Source organism: Macrobrachium rosenbergii, chromosome 47 (assembly GCF_040412425.1).
Source record: "Macrobrachium rosenbergii isolate ZJJX-2024 chromosome 47, ASM4041242v1, whole genome shotgun sequence".
Lineage (NCBI taxonomy): Eukaryota > Metazoa > Arthropoda > Malacostraca > Decapoda > Palaemonidae > Macrobrachium > Macrobrachium rosenbergii.
Genome location: NC_089787.1, coordinates 48,476,897 through 48,497,342, shown reverse-complemented (window position 1 = coordinate 48,497,342; position 20,446 = coordinate 48,476,897). Strand labels below are relative to the sequence as shown.

At 38.2% G+C, this 20,446-nt stretch overlaps 2 protein-coding genes across 3 annotated transcripts in view; one reads left to right on the top strand and one right to left on the bottom strand.

Annotated features, from left to right (window-relative positions):
* LOC136830834 (DNA-binding protein SMUBP-2-like) overlaps positions 1-20,446 on the bottom strand; it is a 713,243-nt gene that overhangs the window by 296,014 nt on the left and 396,783 nt on the right. The window lies entirely within an intron of this gene.
* The window catches only part of LOC136830835 (alkaline phosphatase-like), a 177,998-nt gene that overhangs the window by 103,708 nt on the left and 53,844 nt on the right, over positions 1-20,446 (top strand). The window contains exon 6 of the mRNA XM_067090813.1: positions 10,967-11,130. Coding sequence (XP_066946914.1) covers positions 10,967-11,130 — 164 coding nt within the window. The remainder of the gene's footprint in view (positions 1-10,966; positions 11,131-20,446) is intronic.

Below are 20,446 nucleotides of genomic sequence, written 5' to 3'. Positions count from 1 at the left end.
TATTGGTTCTTGCTATTGAAGAATGTGCATGTTTCTTAGCATGATACTGAATTTCTCTCACTTTCAATTCTAATTTAGCCTCTTTTTTTAGACATCCCTGTTCTTTCTTGTAATATTTTCTATTCTGTATTATATATATAATATGCATGCATTCTTTGGACCTTGCATGATGATCTTTCCCACAGTTTATACACTTCAGTTCACTGCACTTCCATTGTGTGGCATGTTGTTCAGATCCACGATACACACATACAGGTCCATTTCGACAATGTTTCATCGTATGCCGATATTTACTACAATTTTGACCTGCAGTGGCTTTGGGACATAGGGTGTTATTTCTCTGTTTTGGCCATAAATTTTTATTTTTTGAAGTAGAACTTGACCTTCAAATTTTATTTTTGTGATTAATATTTATTTATTGCTCTGTTTACTCAGTATAATATATACCTCACAATCTTGGAGTCTGGTATATCTCTTTTTAAGAGACTAACAGCATATACTTTTTGACTGTTCATTACTGTTCTCAGGAAGTGCAATGGTACCCTGAATGCTGTTCATGGTGTCATGTTTTCTTTTATTTTTACATTTTTTTTATTTTTACATTTGTGCTATCTTCGTTTTTTATAGACAAATAGGTCTCAGATTGACTTTTTGCTATGGCTTCTATAAGCCACATCTTTACCTTTATCTGTCTGAATGACATTTCTGCCATTGAATACCTATTTAATAACTATTATTCTAGTTTTAGGGCTGAATTGTTTTTCAGTTTCCAAGGTTAGAAACTTTGATCAACTTCCCCTCTCAAAGAGGTCCCCTCTCAAAGAGGGAGTCGAAGTGAGTCAAGGCTGGGTCTTGACAATATTTACTTTTTTGGGGTTTATTATATGGTACAGTAATAAAGTTTTAATACTACTGTAACTTGATTTGGGTAAAATGAGTATTCTTGAGAATAGTCCATTGCCATGCCAGAAATTGCAGGGAGGTTAAAATCAGTCATCACAAAGTGAATAACATCAATCTCGTCCAGGATAAGGTGGAGCGGCATGCTGTCCAACCCCATTCTCCTTCAAAGTTACAAGAGCAGTGATTTCAGTAATTAAATACCATGCAAAGGTCCTCAATGAAAGAGGAAGAAGGGAAGGGGAAAAGTAATATGATGAGGAGTCAAATAGTTACAGCTGAATGCACAACACAGAGAGTAGGTGTAAAAGAGCATAAACTCCCTGAAGTGGATCCCTAAACTCCCCCATCTTGTAAAAGGATTAGGATCAGTGGGAGAAATTTGAGATGCAGGAGGATATGTGCAAGGAGTAAGTGCACTGGGAAAACACTGAATTTCTTACTGTGGTACAAGTGAAAAAGACAGGGACAGTAGCACAAATCTGAGAAGCTGGGACACTGGCCCTCTGATTTTTTTATTATTAGAAAATATTGTAACTATTGGAAAAATTTCACATATGGTCATGTATAACGTTCAAATTTGGTAAATAATACTGTGCAGGACAGAGACCACCAAGTCGCCAAGATGTTCTAAGGTTTCAAGTCCCCAAAGCCTAATGATTAATAACTAATATGGATGAACAAGAAGTAGCTGATATAGATCACAGTAACTTCATGTGAAAATTCCCATCTACACAGCTTGAAAATACTAATTACATATTCAAATAAATTACTTCAATACCTACAGAGGAAAGATATGCCGTACTGATAACACCAATAGGAGCTGTCTCATGGCTCTGTGTAGGTTTGGAGGTCATTTGAGCCTTGTTCATTAAAATTGCAACTAAGAAAAGACCAGTGGGGTGGTTAATCTTACTCCTCAATGAGGAATGGACAAACAGTAGGAAAAGAGCCTAACCCACAGAATCACATTCTGAATAAAAAGAAGTAATAAGATCAATGGAGAAGGAGAAGATATGAGAAAACTCCACTGCTTGATATAAGAGAAGATGAATGGCTATGGAACCAAGCAATATGATTTGCTGGCTAGAATTCTAAGGAATAATGACAGAAGTGATTGCCTTGATCAGAGGAGGAACTGTCTCTCTTAGGTGAACAAAATACTCTATGTAACAGATGGATGAAAACAATAACATCACCTAGTGACAGGGGAAAAAGAGAACCTAAAATTGGGGTGAGGGCACAAAAGTATACCTTAGTTTAACCAGACCACTGAGCTGATTAACAGCTCTCCTAGGGCTGGCTATGATGCAACCCAGTCAAGAAAGAAAAATACAACAGAGTACCCAATCATCAATCTTAGCCCACTGAACATACATCTCCAGCAGACCACTTTCAAGATGAAAATCATGGTTTGTGCTTGATGTTCTATTAGGAAAACGGACTTTCCAACTTCCTTGGACCTCAAGGCTTCAAGTCCCTTGGCTTCAATAAAATATTTCTCCTTTGTCTAGGCAGCAAAGGCTTCCTACCTGGCAGTTCTGGTTTACTGTGGCCACTGCATCACAAGTTTTCATCAAAACCCTCACACTCTTCATCAGTAGTAGCATGGGCACTACTGAAATGTAAAAAGCTGAGGAGATACCTACACAATTGGTTTGTCATAGTGCATCAACAGCAAAACTATGTTAACCCCTTAAACATCTTATCCAGTTATGTCATCATTTACTGTAGGTCTGCACATGAACTGGGAGAAGCTGAACCTAACACTCATAGACCAGGGATACACACCTAAAAATATATGTGGATATGGTGGAAGCCCTAGTCTGAATGACAGAGGACATGATCCAAAAATCAAAATCACTGATGCAGAGGTTCCTTACATACCAGATCCTCATACAAAAATGTGGCAGTCTCTGCCACATTGTTTCTCTGGAAAAACTTGCTCTCTGAATTTGTTCTAGGAAGCTGTCTCTGCAACTGCAGCTAATCAGATCGTAGTTAGCAGCATCTCAACTGGATAGTTATTCAGTCATAGCCTTGGACAAGATACAGAGAGACCTGCAAAGGTTGTAGTATTTATGGAACCTCAGAGTAAGAGTGATCATGGTTCCTCTTTACGAAGTTTTACTTTTTTCAAATGCTCATCCCAAGGATAAAGAACACATCTTCAGGTACCTTATGCAGAAATAATTTGGTCTCATCACATCAACTTTATAGTGCTGAAGACTGTCTTCCTGGCTCTCCAAGCCTTCGCATGACAAATAAATGGCAAACAAGTATGTGTAATGACAGACAACTCAACTAAAGTTGCATATCTGAGGAGCCAAAGGGATGGCTAGTAGCATAGATTTTTGTTTGGATGAAGGCCAACAAAATAGACTGGCCCAAGGTTTGTCAAAGAAGGCACATCATAATTGTGTGTAGTTTCAGCAGAGCAAAGAAGGTCTTCTAATCATGATGGTTGCTCTTTGGCAACAGTGAGGCACACCATTAATGGAGTATGTGGTCAAATCTCAACTGCAAGTTAGCAATCTACTACTCAACCTAAAACAACTAAGCAGCCTGGAAGATAGGACACCCTGTTGCATTACTTGGACAAGCTGAAGTATATGCCTTCCCCCTACTGAAGCTAATCAGGAAATACTGGACAACCATTAGGTCTCCCAGATCCCAATGACTTTTGTGGTGCATCATTAGTCTCGATATGAGAGGTGCTACAGACTCCTATTCCTACTAACATAAAATCCCATGAGGATCCTGATGTTGGAAATTACTCTTCATCAGCCTCACCACTGATAGTTCCATGGGAATTCAGCAGTGTCATAACTTCTTGTATGAAACCTATCCAGGAAAACATCAGACATAAGATCTTAGATATCTTAGATAAAAGAAGCCTAAGCTATCTCCAAATGTTGCTGAGCTTCAAAATTCAACCTCTAACATGTAAATTGGAGCCAGTGCTGCAGTTGATATTAAGAAAACAGTGTTAATCCAGTTTCTGAGGTGTCAGAAGAAGCTGCAAGTGTCAACTATTAGTAGCTATCAGTTTACTCTTTTTCAAGTCTTTGAGCTTTGTGGATTAGTTGTAGGTATCTAAGTGGAGCTCAGGAGGCAATGCCAGTATTCAAGTCATCCAAACCTCCAAACTGAGACCTCTTGCTTATTTTGAAGAGCCTCCCAAACCCTCATTATGGACAACTGCATGAGGCTTCCCTATAGGCTCTCACACAAAATATTCTCCCTTCTGGCTTCTGTCTCTTTGAGATGGGTCTGTGAGCTTTGTGTTCTTACTTGGAAAGTCACCCACACTAAAGGCCTGAACTCATTAAGATTGTTTTTTTACAGCCCACTTTGTGGCAAAGACTCAGACTTCAGGCAGCCAGGATTATTCCAGTGCCCTCCACCATCCCTTCTCTTGCTTCCCACACCAAAAGCAAAAAGATTCTCCTTCCCTGCCCAGTTAGAACTGTTCGTCTTTACTTTTGAAAGAACTGAGACTGTTTCTCCCTACATATCATTCCAAGAAGCAAATTTCTAGAAATACAATCTCTTACTTGTACAAACATGTTCTCATTACAGCATATGCACATGAGACTGATGGCAAAAATCAGAGCATGCTCCAGAGTTTTAACTTCTAAACATGACCTAAAATGCCAATGGAACTTTAATGGGAAGTACCTGGTGGAGCCAGTCACCTATTGATTTTCATCTTGGGAACATAAAAACAAACAGCTGGACAATTATTCTTTATGACTGGTAGAAGCAAAGAGACATAGTACCTACTGCATCAATTGAGAATCTGAAGGACTCTTCAATATCTTCATCCTTGTTCTCATCTCTCAAACAGAACACTCTTTGAGACAGACTTTTGGAGTTACTCACCACTGACTTACATAAATGGTAATAGCTTATATATTTTCCTGAGTAATGAAAAGCACTACACATAACAAGCACCATATTTTTACACAATCAGAGGCTCTTCCATACTTATGCAATTTCATTTTGTATCAGAGCCTTGGATTTCTTACTGATCCTACATTACAAGTTTGGCTGTATATAAGCAATGGGTTTGTGGTCAAAAAATTTGTTTGTACATAAGGTACCTTTTGTATACAAACTCATAAAAGACTCCCTGTTCCCAGCCCTACTGATTCCTGTAGACTACAAGAAAAGCGAAGCGTTTAACTGATGTGACCCTATGGATCCTGAAGGTGCTTGTTTGGGGCTACCAATGTTCTTTTGCTTGTCAGACAAAAGACTGCAATATCTAGGCAATTTGAAAACCACAAATGTGGGCCACATATAAGTACAGTAGTAGGTTTGTACAAAATAAGTGTATAAAAAAATTTTATGTCAGCTTCTTTCCTCTGTCTTGTACACCTAACTAAATCTCACCAAGCCTTGATCTTCATCCATATCCTTTTTCCTATATTTACTAATATTACTATTCTAACCAACTGCTCATCATGTTCTCTTATGCAAACAAACTCCATATTTAAGATCTCATTCTATTTTCCAATTCATGACTTTTTAGTGCCTTACAATGAAAGCTTCATGGCCACATGTGCTATGGTAACAGAGATGATCCACCACTTCTAAGGTTTACTATTCCACAACAACAGTGATTCTCCTCCCTCTCTTCCCGATCTTCTCTTCTCTTCTCCTACATCTTGAGCATCAGAAATCCTTTACTCTATTTATAACTTGCAACCTTGAAGGTAGCAGGTTAGCCAAGGCACCAGCCACCTGTTGAGATACTAGCACTACAGAAATTAAGGTATACTTCTAAGGCTAGCCAGTATATTCTGTTGTTGGGTCCTTCTCTGGCTACAGACTTTTTCTATGCCTATACCAACTCACAAATGTCTGGTATATTCATTAAACATCTTTTACTATTGATGCACACTTGTCAACACTGAACATCCCACAATTCTTACCCATTTTGTTCTGTCCTTTCTTGTTGTGCAGAAGACTCACTAGCCTGGTAGGCATCTCTCCTAGAAGGCCACTCTGAAATGAACCACTGTTCTTCAATCTTGGTCACAGCCTTTGTAACAGGGTCTTCCACTGTCTTGGATTGGAGTTCCCTTGCTTGGGGGTACAGTCAACTGCACTTTCCTGTCAGTTCCCTCTTCCTCTTGTTGTTCAAATAGTGTGTAAGGCAGGCTTAGTATATGGGCTGAAGATGCCTAGTAGTTTAGCAATAAGTTGTCCTACCCTTATCATTTTCTTTCTTTATCTTCAACCATGAATTCACTTTCAAAACTAACACTACTGCCCTTCCTTCAGCACCTGGCAAATCTAGAAATGTATTTGTCCTTGCTGGGTGTTCCAGCTCCTCCCAGTTAACCAGTTTCCAGTGATAATTCTGTCTTTTTATGGGCATACACTTTTCATTATTGATTTTATATGTATGTATTATCCTGTTATTGCTTTTGTTGCAAATATTTCTCTGTTTGTTTTACATGTTCTGATCATAGACATGTTGTATTTTACATAGCAATGTCTGTGGATTATATAAGAATAAAGAGGACTTGGATATTGCTGCTGTTACTTTTGATATCTTCTTTTATTCTGAAACTCTTTTGTCTGATTTGCAGCACATTTAAGAACTGCTGACTCTGAATTTAAGACACCTATTTTACTCAGGTGTAATGCCAATCCAAAGGACTGTGGGACAGCTCTGTACACTGGAGAGGATTTCTCAATACAGTACAGCCTATCATAGGATACTTAAGTCTGAGGAAGACTAATATATCTTAATGTATTTGCTAGCTACAGGAACCCAGATTTGGATGACTATTTATGACTGCTTGCTTATCAAAATGGCAGCAGTTCAGGATGGTGACTCCAAGGATTGTTTCATTTTTGTTGGTGACTACAATGCTCATCACACTGAATGGCTAAGCTCAGTTACTGCCACAGTTAGCCATGGTGTTGCTGCTCTAGATTTCTCCACTATTTCCGGTTGTGAAAAGTTAATAAGTGAACCCACACACCAATCTGGCAACCATCTTGACCTTGTTACACGGATTATACTTGTGGAGTAGGTTTGTTGGTGAGGTCATCTGATCATTGTTTGATAAAGGTTAATATGGAGATGTTAGTTTTTCAAGGAAGGTATACTGTACTTGAAATCCCAGGCCAATTCAGATGGTATTCACTGTGATCTTATTGAGTTCAGGTGGAGTGATATTTATATAAGTTCAAATATTAGTGAACGTACCTTAAGACTATTATTGAGAGGAGAATTCCTTCTAGAATCCTCAGGTTTCATATAAAAAACAAGATATGGTTTAATGCTGCTTTGCAAGGTTGCCTAACATGAAAAACAAAAGGCTCTTCACTTACAGAGGTACAAATGATTAGACTTTTTGTGGCGTTATTTTACTGAGCTTAAAAGTCAAGCTCAGGATGTCCATGAGAGAGCTAGAAGAGCTTTAACTAGGGTGTGAAGGAGATCTTGCTCTCCACTGATGATGACCATAAGTGGTGGTCTGCCCTCAAGTTATCACTCTTTGGAGATCATTCTAACAAGCCTCCCCTTGTTGGGGCTGATGGAACTGCTATACATTACCCTAACCCGAAGGCATAACGTTTGGCTCAAGTCTTTGTGAGAAAATATTGTGGTGAGTCTTTGATGTTGCTTCAGTCATGCTTTCCAAAGCCTAATTTGTGTTCAACGGTCTTCAGGTCTACAGAAGTCAAAACTTTGCTTCTGGGTCCTGACAGTTATGGCACCATAGACCCTAATGGGATCTTTCCTATCTTTTTTTTTTAAAGAATGATGATTTCATTGCTCATAAGATTACAGGCAGTCCCCGGTTTACAACGGGGGTTCCGTTTTTACGCTGCATCATAAACCGAAAATCGTCATAAACCGAAAAATTGTTGAAAATCGTGAAAAATCGTTGAAAATCGCGAAAATCCTAAGAAAATCTTAGTTTTAATGCTTTGGGTGTATTGAAAACGATGTAAACTACATTTTTATTGAGTTTTTCATCAAAAAAACATCCAAATTTTTATTATTCTGCCGTTTTGGAGCCATATTTCTTCCGACGGATCAGCGTACAACGCGTCGTAACCCCGGAACATGCGTCGCAAACCGGGAAATAATTTCTGATGAATATATTTGAAAAGTGTCGTAACCTCAGAACGTCGTAAGCCGGACCCGTCGTAAACCGGGGACTGCCTGTACTATTGTTTTCAAAAGATTACTTTCCCTTCCAAATGTCTTGGTAGGTCTGTTGAAGATAATAACCTACTACCAGCATTGCAGTTTGGGTTTCATACAAGACTTGGTACAGTACTTATGATGCTCTCTTGTCAATATCTACTGTCTTGCAGAGTGCTCTTGATCAGGGTGCAGAGGCATGCAAGATTGGTCTAGATTTTAGTGCAATCTTTGACATGTGAATCATGAAACACTTATCTACAGGCTAAGATTATTTGGAATTTGTGGATATTTTATTAATATTTTAACTATTAATAAAATATTATTAAAAGGGCCAGTAAAGTAGCTTTAGTAATATTTCAGGTTTTCTTCGTGGAAGTATTCTTAGACCCTTGCTACTTATTATCTATACTAATGACATGTAGCAAGGTCTGGAGAACACACTGATTGCATATGCCAATGATACTACTCTTCTAGCTGTTGCTCCTTTGCACCTTGCAGAATCATTGAATAGAGACCTCACACATATTTGGGACATGAAGCCTAACCCTTCTAAAACTCCAAGTATGATAGTTAGCTGATCCAAAACACTTTGGCTTTGGCATCGTGATTTACATCGTGATTTACATTTAAATGGCACAGTTTCATATTTCATTGATTCTTTTAAGATTTTAGGTATACTTTTGATAAGATAATGACTTTTGAGAAGCATATACTTAATAGTGCTTCCTCTGTTTCTCAAAAAGTTGGTATCTTCTGGAAATGTTCTATAATGTTTTGATAAGAAGCTATTATAGCTAAGTGTTTTAACTCATTTCTTCTTCCTTTTTGGGGGTACTATTCTCCAATGTGGTTGCTGGTACTGACTCTGATCTCAAACTCTTGGATAGAGTTATGTCATCAGTCAAGTTTACTTGTTGACTGGTGGCAAAGGCATAAAGTGAGTTCATTATGTTTGCTGCATACAAAGTACTACAGTGACAAACATCCTCAGCACTCTTCTTTACCAGACCTAGCTGTTTCTGCGTGCAACACTAGGCAGGCTGCTGCTGCAAACAGTGTGTCATTTTCTATCATTAGGTTTAATACTACTCAGTTTGCTAGTTTTATCTATGCTACAACTAAAATGTGGAATAGTTTATCTAGTGGAGTTGTGGATTCTTCTTATATCCAAATATTAAGTGACAAGCAAATTCATTCCTGCTCTCTGCTGAGTCTCCTGACTATCAGTATCAGTTTTATTTTGCTATTCCTTCATGTTTGTTTATTTACCAACTTCTCCTATAACTTGTCTCTCTCTGCAGGCTGATTTCCCTTTGAAACCTTTTTGGGTTTACAGTCTGTTGACTCTGTTCACATGGGTTTTCAGGTGAACATTTAAAGAAAAAAAAGAAAGAAGCCTGAATATCTTTGACAACACCCACTACACTTTATACAGAGCAACAAAGTCACCACCATACCTGTCATCTGCATGGCCACTTTCCTGACATTATATTTATCTTTGCTTCCTTTTCTGTCAATAAAAACTATTTTGCTTACAAGAGTTATTTTGCTATCCTCTGATCTTGCATGCCCAACTAGCTGTCTTTGTACAGTCAAATGTCTTCTCAAAATAAAACAAAAACTGATATAATCTCTTCCTTTTCTTATGATAACTTTTCTGTATCTTCCCAACAGTAAAGATTCATTAGCATGAGGCCAAACTAGCACTTGTTAATTTCAACAATTTCAAGGTCTTTCTTCCAACATCTCTAGCATTTTCTCAGCAAACAAACATCCTTTTTCCTCTACTGTATATCTTTCTCACTTTTCTTTGTATACTGCTGTCACACTTTTCCCAATCATCTAGTCCCTTTCCTTCCTTAACCAGGTTTTGACACATTCTGGTTAGTTCATCAATGATTGGTTTCTCCATCAGTTATTAGAAAATCAAATGCTCCTGATGGTCCACTGAATTCTTTACTTTTCCAATTCCCAAGGGTTTTCCTAACCTCCTCAGAATTTACATTCTCTGTTGGTCCTGTCACTCATATCAACATACTTCACTTCATGTTATCTTCATTCAGTACCTTTTCAAAACACTGCTGCCATCATTCCACTATTCTTTTCTTTTCAATTTGAATTTTCCCATTTTATCATTTTATACATTTTGCCAATTTCACATTTTTTCATCTCTGCTCATTTCCTGTTTGCCCTGTGATACAGCTGAAGGCTCTCCTCTTTTCAATGCCCTTTAAGTCTGTTGTTCCCATAACATCCTTCTATACCTACTTCCAGATGTCAATACTTCAGCACATTTTGCATGCCTTCTTTCAGCATTTTCCACCTGCTATTTGATTTTATATTTGTTAAAACTTTTTTGTACATTTTTGTCCTTACTTTTAAAGCTTTCTTGTCTTATTGTTTTATCTGTGAATTTTACTGGTGGATATGTTGACTGTTTGTTGGGAGTACACAATGTGACAATCTACCCATGATGCTCCTGGCAGCTTTGGATTCCACCCTTACTTCTCCCTGCCTTGTATTCTTATGTTAATATATGGAATATTCATAATTACCTGTATTTACAGTGAAATATTTTACTCCTCCCTATGCATTCTTGAAGAATGACACTGCAATAATGGTAGTGTTAAGCACTAAATTGCAATACATACAGTCAAGCAATTTATGGATCACATACTGTTACGTTAATACATTTTCATCCCAAAAATCAGTGATTCTACTTCAAGGCATAAAGGTCTTTAGAATGAGAAACAGTATTGCAGTCTCTTAAAATCACCTAATAAAGGATTTCAATTTGGTTTAAAATAATATTTCATAACAGAAATGGTCTCACCACTATCAATTTGCAATATGTACCTTGCATTTATGCCACATTCCTTACAACAGGCTTTGTTACAACTACTACTGTGACACATGCAACACCAGCTGCCTTATACGCTCATAGCCCAAACCGTGAATGGGAATGTGATTCCAGTCTAGGACCAGAGGGACATGGTTGTAGAGATATAGCTAGGCAGTTGGTAGAAGATTTACCAGGGAAAAACATCAAGGTAAGGCTTCAAAGTACTTTTATAGTTAACATTTAACCTAACACATAATTCAAACATTTTTTTTCCATAGACATAAATATTTTACTGAAGCTTCAATGCAAGCTTTATATACATACACTAAATGCCAAATCTATGGTTAAACAATATGAAGTGGAAGTTGGCAAGGAAAACTTAACCAGTTACACCAAAACTGGAGTCACATCAGTCCAAAATTCTAACTCCTTGCTTCAGTAGAGGTAAACACATAAAAGGGCTACTTAAAGTGGTAGGTTCTTTGATGATGCTATATTTAAAGATTCGTATGACTCGCATACAAAGCTCCCCAATACCACAGTGAGGTCCTACTTGGAAGGGGTTACATCTACCTATCAAAGTTCTAATAGGAATCTTCATATCAGAGAAATTCAAGAAATACAGAACAATCCTTATGTTCATAAAACCCTAAAAATTTTAATCCAGAAATGAAAAGTTTGTGTTTGAATGTTACTCTGCAAACAGGTAAAGTGAGTTCAGAGCAAGAGCTTGATCCATTTTAATTTCTTAGGTGAGACTTGCAGATATATAATAAAAAGAATTTACTAGAATTTTCAGTAAAATTTCAATAGGCCCACATAAAAAAAGCCAAGTTTTTCAAGAATCTAGTTTTGGTATACTTTGACAGAAAAATTTTGCCAGGGAACAGTACAACTCAACCTGCCGATGACTAGGTACTAAAAGGTGAGATGACAATAAAGACATAAGGTTCGAGGTTACCTTCCAGGAAAGAAATCTATCTCCATCCTTAAACCAAAACAAGCATGGAGAAGAAAGAACCCCAGAGCTACCCTGTTCTGCTGAACAGTAGCCAGGTGCATGCTCAGAACCTTGGGAAGATATATATATATATATATATATATATATATATATATATATATATATATATATATATATATATATATATATATATATATATATATATATATATATATATATATACTTTATATATTATATATATACAGTAATACTTGATCTTACACGATTAATATATATATATATAATATATATATATATATATATATATATATATATATATATATATATATATATATATATATATATATATATATATATATATATATATATATATATATATATATATATATATATATATAATATATATATAATATATATATATATATTATATATATATATATATATATATATATATATATATATATATATATATATATATATATATATATATATAATATATATATATATATAATATATATATATATATATATATATATATATATATATATATATATATATAATATATATATAAATATATATATATATATATATATATATATATTATATATATATTATATATATATATATAATATATATATATATATATATAATATATATATATATAATATATATATATATATATATATAATTCACACACATATACGAACTTTTCACTGGAAATATAACTAATGGGCATAAGTGATTTTTTCACAGACACAGAAATTCTAGTAGAAATCCTGCAGAAGTGGGTGTTTAATTTTTAAGTAATTTACAAGTTTTCATGCTTTTATGTGTAAAATCTGTATGAAAATGCATTTCATTCTTTTATTTGTAAAATGTGTATGAAAAATGCATTTCATGCTTTTTATGTGTAAAATCTGTATGAAAAATGCATTTCATGTTTTAATGTGCAAAAAAATCTCTATGACAAATGCATTTCATGCTTTCATGTTTAAAATCTCTATGAAAAATGCATTTCATGCTTTCATGTGTAAAATCTGTATCGAAAATGTATTATTTTTATTTTTTTACATGCATAAATATGATGCGAAGGTAATTTCAGCACATTCAGTTAGTGTACTTTTACAAGATGTGATACCCATTTGCAAAGTTACTGCACTTCTCAAAGATGATACCCCTGCAGAAAATGCTTGTTTAATGTTTGAAGTACATTTATAAGTTTTCATGCTTTTAACTGTAAAATCGATATGGGAAATTTATATTTATATTTCTGTACATAAATATCATACAAGTATTATGTCCATTTGCAAAGTCTTTGTCACAAGGACTTTACATGACCTTGAGATGAGGTTGTTCAGTCACGTTCATTTGATAAAATGAATTGGTTTATGTAATATCAGAGATGTAACTAAGAGTTGTATAAGTGTCATTCTTTGAAAATTACTCTGTTCACCTCTGAGAAAAGTGCTGGTGCAATCTGTATGTGCATGTAATTACAGCACGTTCAGTTGGTGTACTTTACAAGATGTGATACCCTTTGTTACTGCATTTTTCAAAGATGATACCCCTGTAGAAAGTGTGTTTAATTTTTAAGTTTTCGTGTTTTTAGGTGTAAAATCAGAATGGACAATTTGTATTTATATATTTGCATAAATACGCGATACACAAAAGCAGTACAGTTACTTTATTACAGTATCTCTCTCTCTCATTCATCATTACCTGTACAGTATATAATTTTAAATTGATTGAATTTTACCTGTACTGTACTACCTTCTACGAACATTATGTACATGTTTTTTGATATTTTATGGAATTGTACTTTTGTTGACTGACACGACGTTTTTGCCTAGTGACGCAAAGAAAATGGCTTTTACTCTAAGTTACAAAGAAAACAGCATCCCATGAATTAGGGTAACATTAGTATATCGTGACGCACCTACTGTAAATGCGCTATTATGAAACTGTGCAGTACTCAGTTTTTATGTCAACCATTTACTGTTTTCCTTTTTTAAGGGTAATAAGCTAAATTTTAAATAAAATTACACTAACTTTAGTTCATTTAAAAGTTAGCTTAATACTTTGTAAGCATATTTAGTACTTAAACTTGGAAATAAACATTTATTACCATTTTTAAAGACCATGCCAAACTTATTAAAAATTCACCTTGCACGAGGGGCTGAACCTAACTCTCGTAATTTCGAGGTATGACTGTATATATATATTTATATATATATATATATATATATATATATATATATATATATATATATATATATATATATATATATATATATATATATATATATATATAATATATAATATATATAATATATATATATATATATATATATATATATATATATATATATATATATATTCTTCTTCTTCTTCTTTTCTTTTAACGTGCTTTTATTCCCATTTTTGTATATAAATATATATATATTATATATTATGCCTATATTTTGAAGGACATATATATATATATATACAGTATATATAAATAGATGTGTGTATGTTCCACATACACTTTGAAACCCATTGAGCTATTTCAGCCAAACCTGGTATACATATGACTTAACCATCTGGGAAAGAACACTGTGGAGGTAAGACATCTCTGGCACCAAATGGGGTTGGGTGTGGGAAGGGAGTGAAATGTAAAAATTACTTAAGACAGTGACAGATATTAGTGTCTAATCCATAGTTTTTGAGGAATAGTGACACTCCCGATGCCTTTCAAGTCCAAGTTCAGCCCCGATAGGGAAGGGGGTGGAAGGGGGGGTGACATGTAAAAATAACTGAAAATATTCTGACTCATTCAGAACAAGTAGAGCATTTCAAATCGTAAAGTGATCGTACAGCCTAAACGGTTTGAAATGTACTAACCTAATCGTAGCCTAAGTCTTATACTATGACACCCAGGTCACTTCACTCATATTCCATATTGCACTTGAAACACTGCACTGCGTTGTGTATATTAATCTAAGACCTAAACGATATAACTTACTGTTTGTTCAAATGGTACATTCAATATTTCTAGCCTGAATTAGAATGAGATTGGCATGAGCACAATCTCTACTTCATAACTTTCATCCAAAGCACACTCCAAGAAATTCTCCTTACATTTAGATACGCATATCTCCTAAAGGAAATCTCCCTAAATGAACTTTTAAGATGAAAAGGAATACTTAAGTGGATTTGAAGGCACCAACAGCTATGGCTGCATTCCCCTTTCTTGAGTCCCTGCTAAATACAACTACTGTACACTGCACCAAAGCTGTAATGAGGCTGACTTCATGGCCGTCTTTGACCACCACCAAACATTCAACTAACAACTGAACAAACACGCAATGTCCGGTAGTTAAGCACCATTACACATATACTTACAATTAAATACAGTACACGAAACAGCAAAAAAAAAAAAATGCTTTTCACAACTAAATACAAACACAACAAAACATATCTTTCTTCTACATAATACGCATTTCCACTTCATGTAAATTTAGAAAGAATGCATAAAACTATGCTACAACTTGCAGAAAAGTACAATCTCTCTTATCAAAGTTTCGACAGGTAACTGAAAATTGCCGGTAACCGAAAATTGGCGATAATATCAATGATAAACCGCTTAACGGCACCGTTAATCAGATATCAGCGCTGCTAACTGGAGACCAGCACTGATTAACTGCTTACCGACGCCGATAAACTGCTTACTGACAGCAATAAACTGCTTACTGGTGCCAAAAATCCAGTTAACAGCATCGCTAGGCAAGCGCTGTAAAACCAGATCGCTGTTAACCGATGCCGCCACTGAGCGGGGACTGCCTACAGTACTAGGAAAAGAACTTTAGGTTTGTATGTGTGAAGGAACAAAGAATTGCTTTTGCCTTATTGGATCCTCTTTTTGACAAAGGGCATTGTTTGTATACTAACTGTTTCTATACAAGTCATACTTTTTAAATGACTTGGTTGAAAAATAGCAAAAGTTTTTAAAGTAAATTGTATTTTTCCTAACATACATACCTTTAGTTCTTTACATGGAAATTTAGAACGGCTGTTTAATTTACAGACTAGGTTATTAGCTTACCCATTGGTGGGGGGAGTCAGGGCAAATCTCTGAATTGACTGGTTGGTTCTACCCACCCAGGAATACCTTCCTGATATGGAAGAGCTGAGGAAGGAATCCCACACCTCTAGCTTGTTGGACACATGGGATGTTGCAATTACTAGACTTCTGGGCATCAAGTAATGAGTTTGCTTCATTACCTTGATGAAGTCTTGGAGGAAAAAAGTGTCAGAGACAAAACAACTTGTTAATAAAACCAATGGGTTTGTTTCATTGTCTATCCCTCTCTCCCCATGTCTAGAGAGAGAGGGGGGGGGACATGCATCCAACCAATCTACAAAAAGATGAAGGACAGGGTGCCCCTGTCATGTACTCACCTGCAAGGCTCGTCCATCCAGCACGTGACGGCTCGTTACCTGCCTCCCTACCCTACGAGAGAGAAAAGTAAAAGAGAAAAGGGAGGAGACCAGCCACTCACACACATTTTCTCTCACTTACTGAGCACCTTAGACAAGGTGCTACGTCCATTTAGGGGAGCCGGATGAGCAACACAACTTGTTGGGCAGCCACCACAGGACCCAAGGAAAACATGTCCAAAGGCATGTGGGCAATGTCCCGAAGGTAAAATGAGGTAATTGTGTTCTAGCATGACCACATACCTGCTCATAGTACCTGCCGAACCGGCAGGTTCTTCTGGAATGGAACGGACGGAGCGATGCCTCAAACTTCGTGAGCTCTCACCTGATCTGAACTCCCGTCTACCTTGTCAGACGAAGAGTATGCTCATTTGATAGTCTCACGAAACCAGAGAGATATAGTGTTCTTGGACATCTCTTTCTTGATCGAGCTGGTATTAACGAAGAGGCATTGACACTTAGGTCTGAGATGCCGAGTTCTCTGAGGTAATACTGCAGCACCCTAACTGGATAAAGTAGCATCTCGTCCTAATCATTACCTACAAAGTCCTCTAGGGAGGGGATCGAAAAGGAATCAAATCTGGCATAAGGGACCGATGGATTCAGTCTTCGCTTCAAATTCTGGCACAAACTTGAGTGTAACAGATCCCCATCCCCTTGAGTGCTTAACATCGAAGGAAAGGCCACGAAGCTCACCTACACTCTTTGTTGAAGCCAGGGCAAGCAAGAAAACAGTCTTGAGAATCAGATCCCTGTCTGACAACTCTCTCAATGGCTCGTATGGAGTATGAGTCAAGCTCCTTAAAAATGGGTGGGCAAGACCATTCGAAGCTTCTCAGGAGGATAGAGATCTCCCACAAGGACAGAGAGATCTACTACCTTCCACTGAAGGATATGGCAAAGGACAACTCTATGGCCCTTAATGGCCAAAACAGAGAGAATCTTCTTTTGGCAAAGTAAGACTACAAAGTCCACTGCCTGCTGAAGAGAAGCTCTAACAGGAGAGATACCCTGTCAACAACACCAACCACAGGAAGAGGTCCATATCCAAGGGTACACTGCCAATGAGGATTTCCACAAGCATCCAGACATCTTATCTGTGCGTCGAGAAAACCCTCTCACTTGCTGGAGATGTTGGATAGCCTCCGGATGTGAAGTGCTAGTACTTCCAAGGCATAGTATTACCTGGTTGTGCCAGGAGGATCAGAACCCTGTTGATCACCCGACGAATCAGACAAAACGGAGGTAAGGTGTAAGCCTCTAAGTTGTCACATGGGTGCCGGAAAAATGTTCTCCATCGCAGCCCACAGGTCCAGTACAATCAAGCAGAACACTGGTAACTTCCTGTTATACTGGGTCGCGAACAGATCTATGTTTGGGACTCCCCATAACTCAAAGAGTCTCTCTACATGTCTTGGTGCAGGAACCACCATGTCACTATCAACTGACTCAGACAACTGAGCTTGTCTGCCACCACATTCCAAGGCTCCACAATGTATCTGGCTGACAGTTCCACTGAATGTAATACTGCCCACTCATGCACCTGCATCAACAACCTGAGCAGCTGGAAGGTTACCAGTACTCCCTGCTTGTTGACATATGCTACTACTGTAGTGTTGTTGCTCATCAACACCACGGAGTGGCCCATCAATCAGTCCTGAAACTCTTGTAGAGCTAAAAAAAAAGCTGCCTTGAGTTCCAGGACATTGATGTGGAGGTGTCTGTCATTCTGATCCCACACTGCTGAAACCAACAACTCTTCCAGGTTTGGGCCCCATCCCTCAATTGATACATCCGAAAACGGAAGCATCTCGGGAGGGGGAGTGCCCAACAGCCCTAGATCTCTCCTCACTTCCTCTGACAATGGAACAGAGAAAAAGGAAGGTCTCTCATCGGAGACCAAAACTCCTTCATCCTCCACTGAAGGGAGTGAAGGTGAAGCCACCCACCCATGAGGGACCAGCTTCTCCAATGATGACAGGTGACCCAGAATGACCTGCCACTGCTGAACAGGTTGTTCTTGTCGAGACAGGAACTTCTGTGCTGCCTCTCTGAACCTGCTGATACAAGAATCCAAAGGGAAGACTCTCCCTGCCTTGTTTATCAGCATGCCCAGATACTTTACCCCCTGCTTGGGCATGAGATTTGACTTCTTGAAGGTGATTACTACACCAACATCATGATCAAACTCAAGAAGATGATCTCTGTCCTGGAGCAACTATGGCAACAAGCTCGCCAAGACTAGCCAATAGTCCAGATATCTCAACAGACATATATTGTGTGAATGAGCCCAAGCTAAGATCAACATGAACGCATGAGTGAACACTTGGGGAGCAGTTCAGAGCCCGAAACAATGTGCTCTGAAGTGGAACATTGTTCCTCAAGGATAAAGCAGAGGTACTTGCGGGAGAACCGACGGATAGGTAATTAAAAATATGCATCCTTCAAAGCCACTGAAAGCATGGAGTCACCCCTCTGCATTAATTCTTCCCAAAGGGCAAGATCCTGTGGTAAGGTTGGAACGTACATTTGGAACCATGCCTGTTTGAGAGTGAGGGGTGGTGAAGACTTGAAGGGTAGTAGATACCCTACCTGAAGGACATCTACTACCCAGGTCTCTGCTCCATGTCACTGACAAGTTGCCCAATGGTTTGACAGGCAACCCCCACCATCAGCAGCAAGGAAGGAGGAACTCGATCCCTAGCATCCTCCACCCTTCTTCCTACCAGGGTAGAAGAACCTGTGTACCTTTATGAAGGGCTGAGGAAGTCTGAGACTTTTTCTGACCCAAAGAGGAAGGGCCAGCCTGACAAGAGGGTCAGGCCACATGCCATATGAAGACTCAGGGGTCTTAGCCACTGCCTGGTGAGCAAGCTTGTCATTATTGACCTGAAGCCTGTCTGCTGTGGCCTCCACCTCACCTCTCGCAAAGAGGTCCGTTCCTAAGCATCAAAGCCAGCTCTGGACTGACAAACCTAGAGATTTGAAACAGCACAGCATCTCACCTCTTCAACACTATGTTAGCCCACAGGTTTACTGTCTGGTGGGCGAGGTAGGTAATATATCTACCTCCAGACAGCATCAGTCTCTTAAAAACTGCATCTTCCTCAGGTGTACAGGTGCCTGAAGAAGAAGCATTCTTGGCCACTGACAGGGACCAAAGATTGATCCATGAGACTGTCTGGGATGCTGCCATGGTAGTCGATTCCAGTGCCGATGCCTCTGACTGCGAGAGGGAGATTCCCTCTACATAGAGGTGCCCCAGCAACAGACCAGGACACAGACGAGTCAGGTCTGGGTAAACCTGCTTGATCAGCAATGGGCTCTGAAGAAATATAATATTTTCTCTGGTGAGCTAGCAGCAGAGAAAGTGTCCTGCATAAATGGCTGGACATGAGAGAATTCTCTTGACCAGAAACAAGAGAATTCACCTAGTCCAAAACCCAATCAACAAGCCTAGACCAATGCAGACCAATCAAAACCCTGGGCTCTGGCTGGGGTCCTGAGAAAGACTCGATGGCAGAAGAACAGTCAGCAGGAAAAGCCAAGGTCTCTTCCTTGAGATCATTAAAATGACATATCATTCTAATGATCTCCACAAAATGCCTCTGCAACTCAGGAGTGTCCGAGTCCTGGGGCATAGGTCCCTACAGGTCCTGGTCCTCCTGAGCTGCTCCCTCCACAGGAGAGGAACACTCACCAGAGCCCCCTGGTGTTCTATCGACCACTCGGGTGTATGTCCTGTCCAGTCTGAGGACCAAACCAGGAACGTAAGCCTAAGTGGATATGCTGGGATGGGAGTACAAACTGTCCCAGTCGTGCCCCAGACCTGTCTGGCTCTTGGATAACCCCAAGGAGGTGGAGGGGACAGGTGAGGGATCATGAGCACCCTTGCCCAGCCTGTCTAAACACCAAGGTATTGACAGGAGAGCGATGCTGTGGGCTGTTGTCAACCTTTGGCGACGATGTCCTCAGAGGTCGAGTTCCTCGTTGGACAGGTCGGTTTAGTTCTTGGCTAGCACTCTGCTGGGCCTGTTTTCAAGTCTCCAGCCGGCCAATGAAGAATTAGAGGAATTTATTTCTG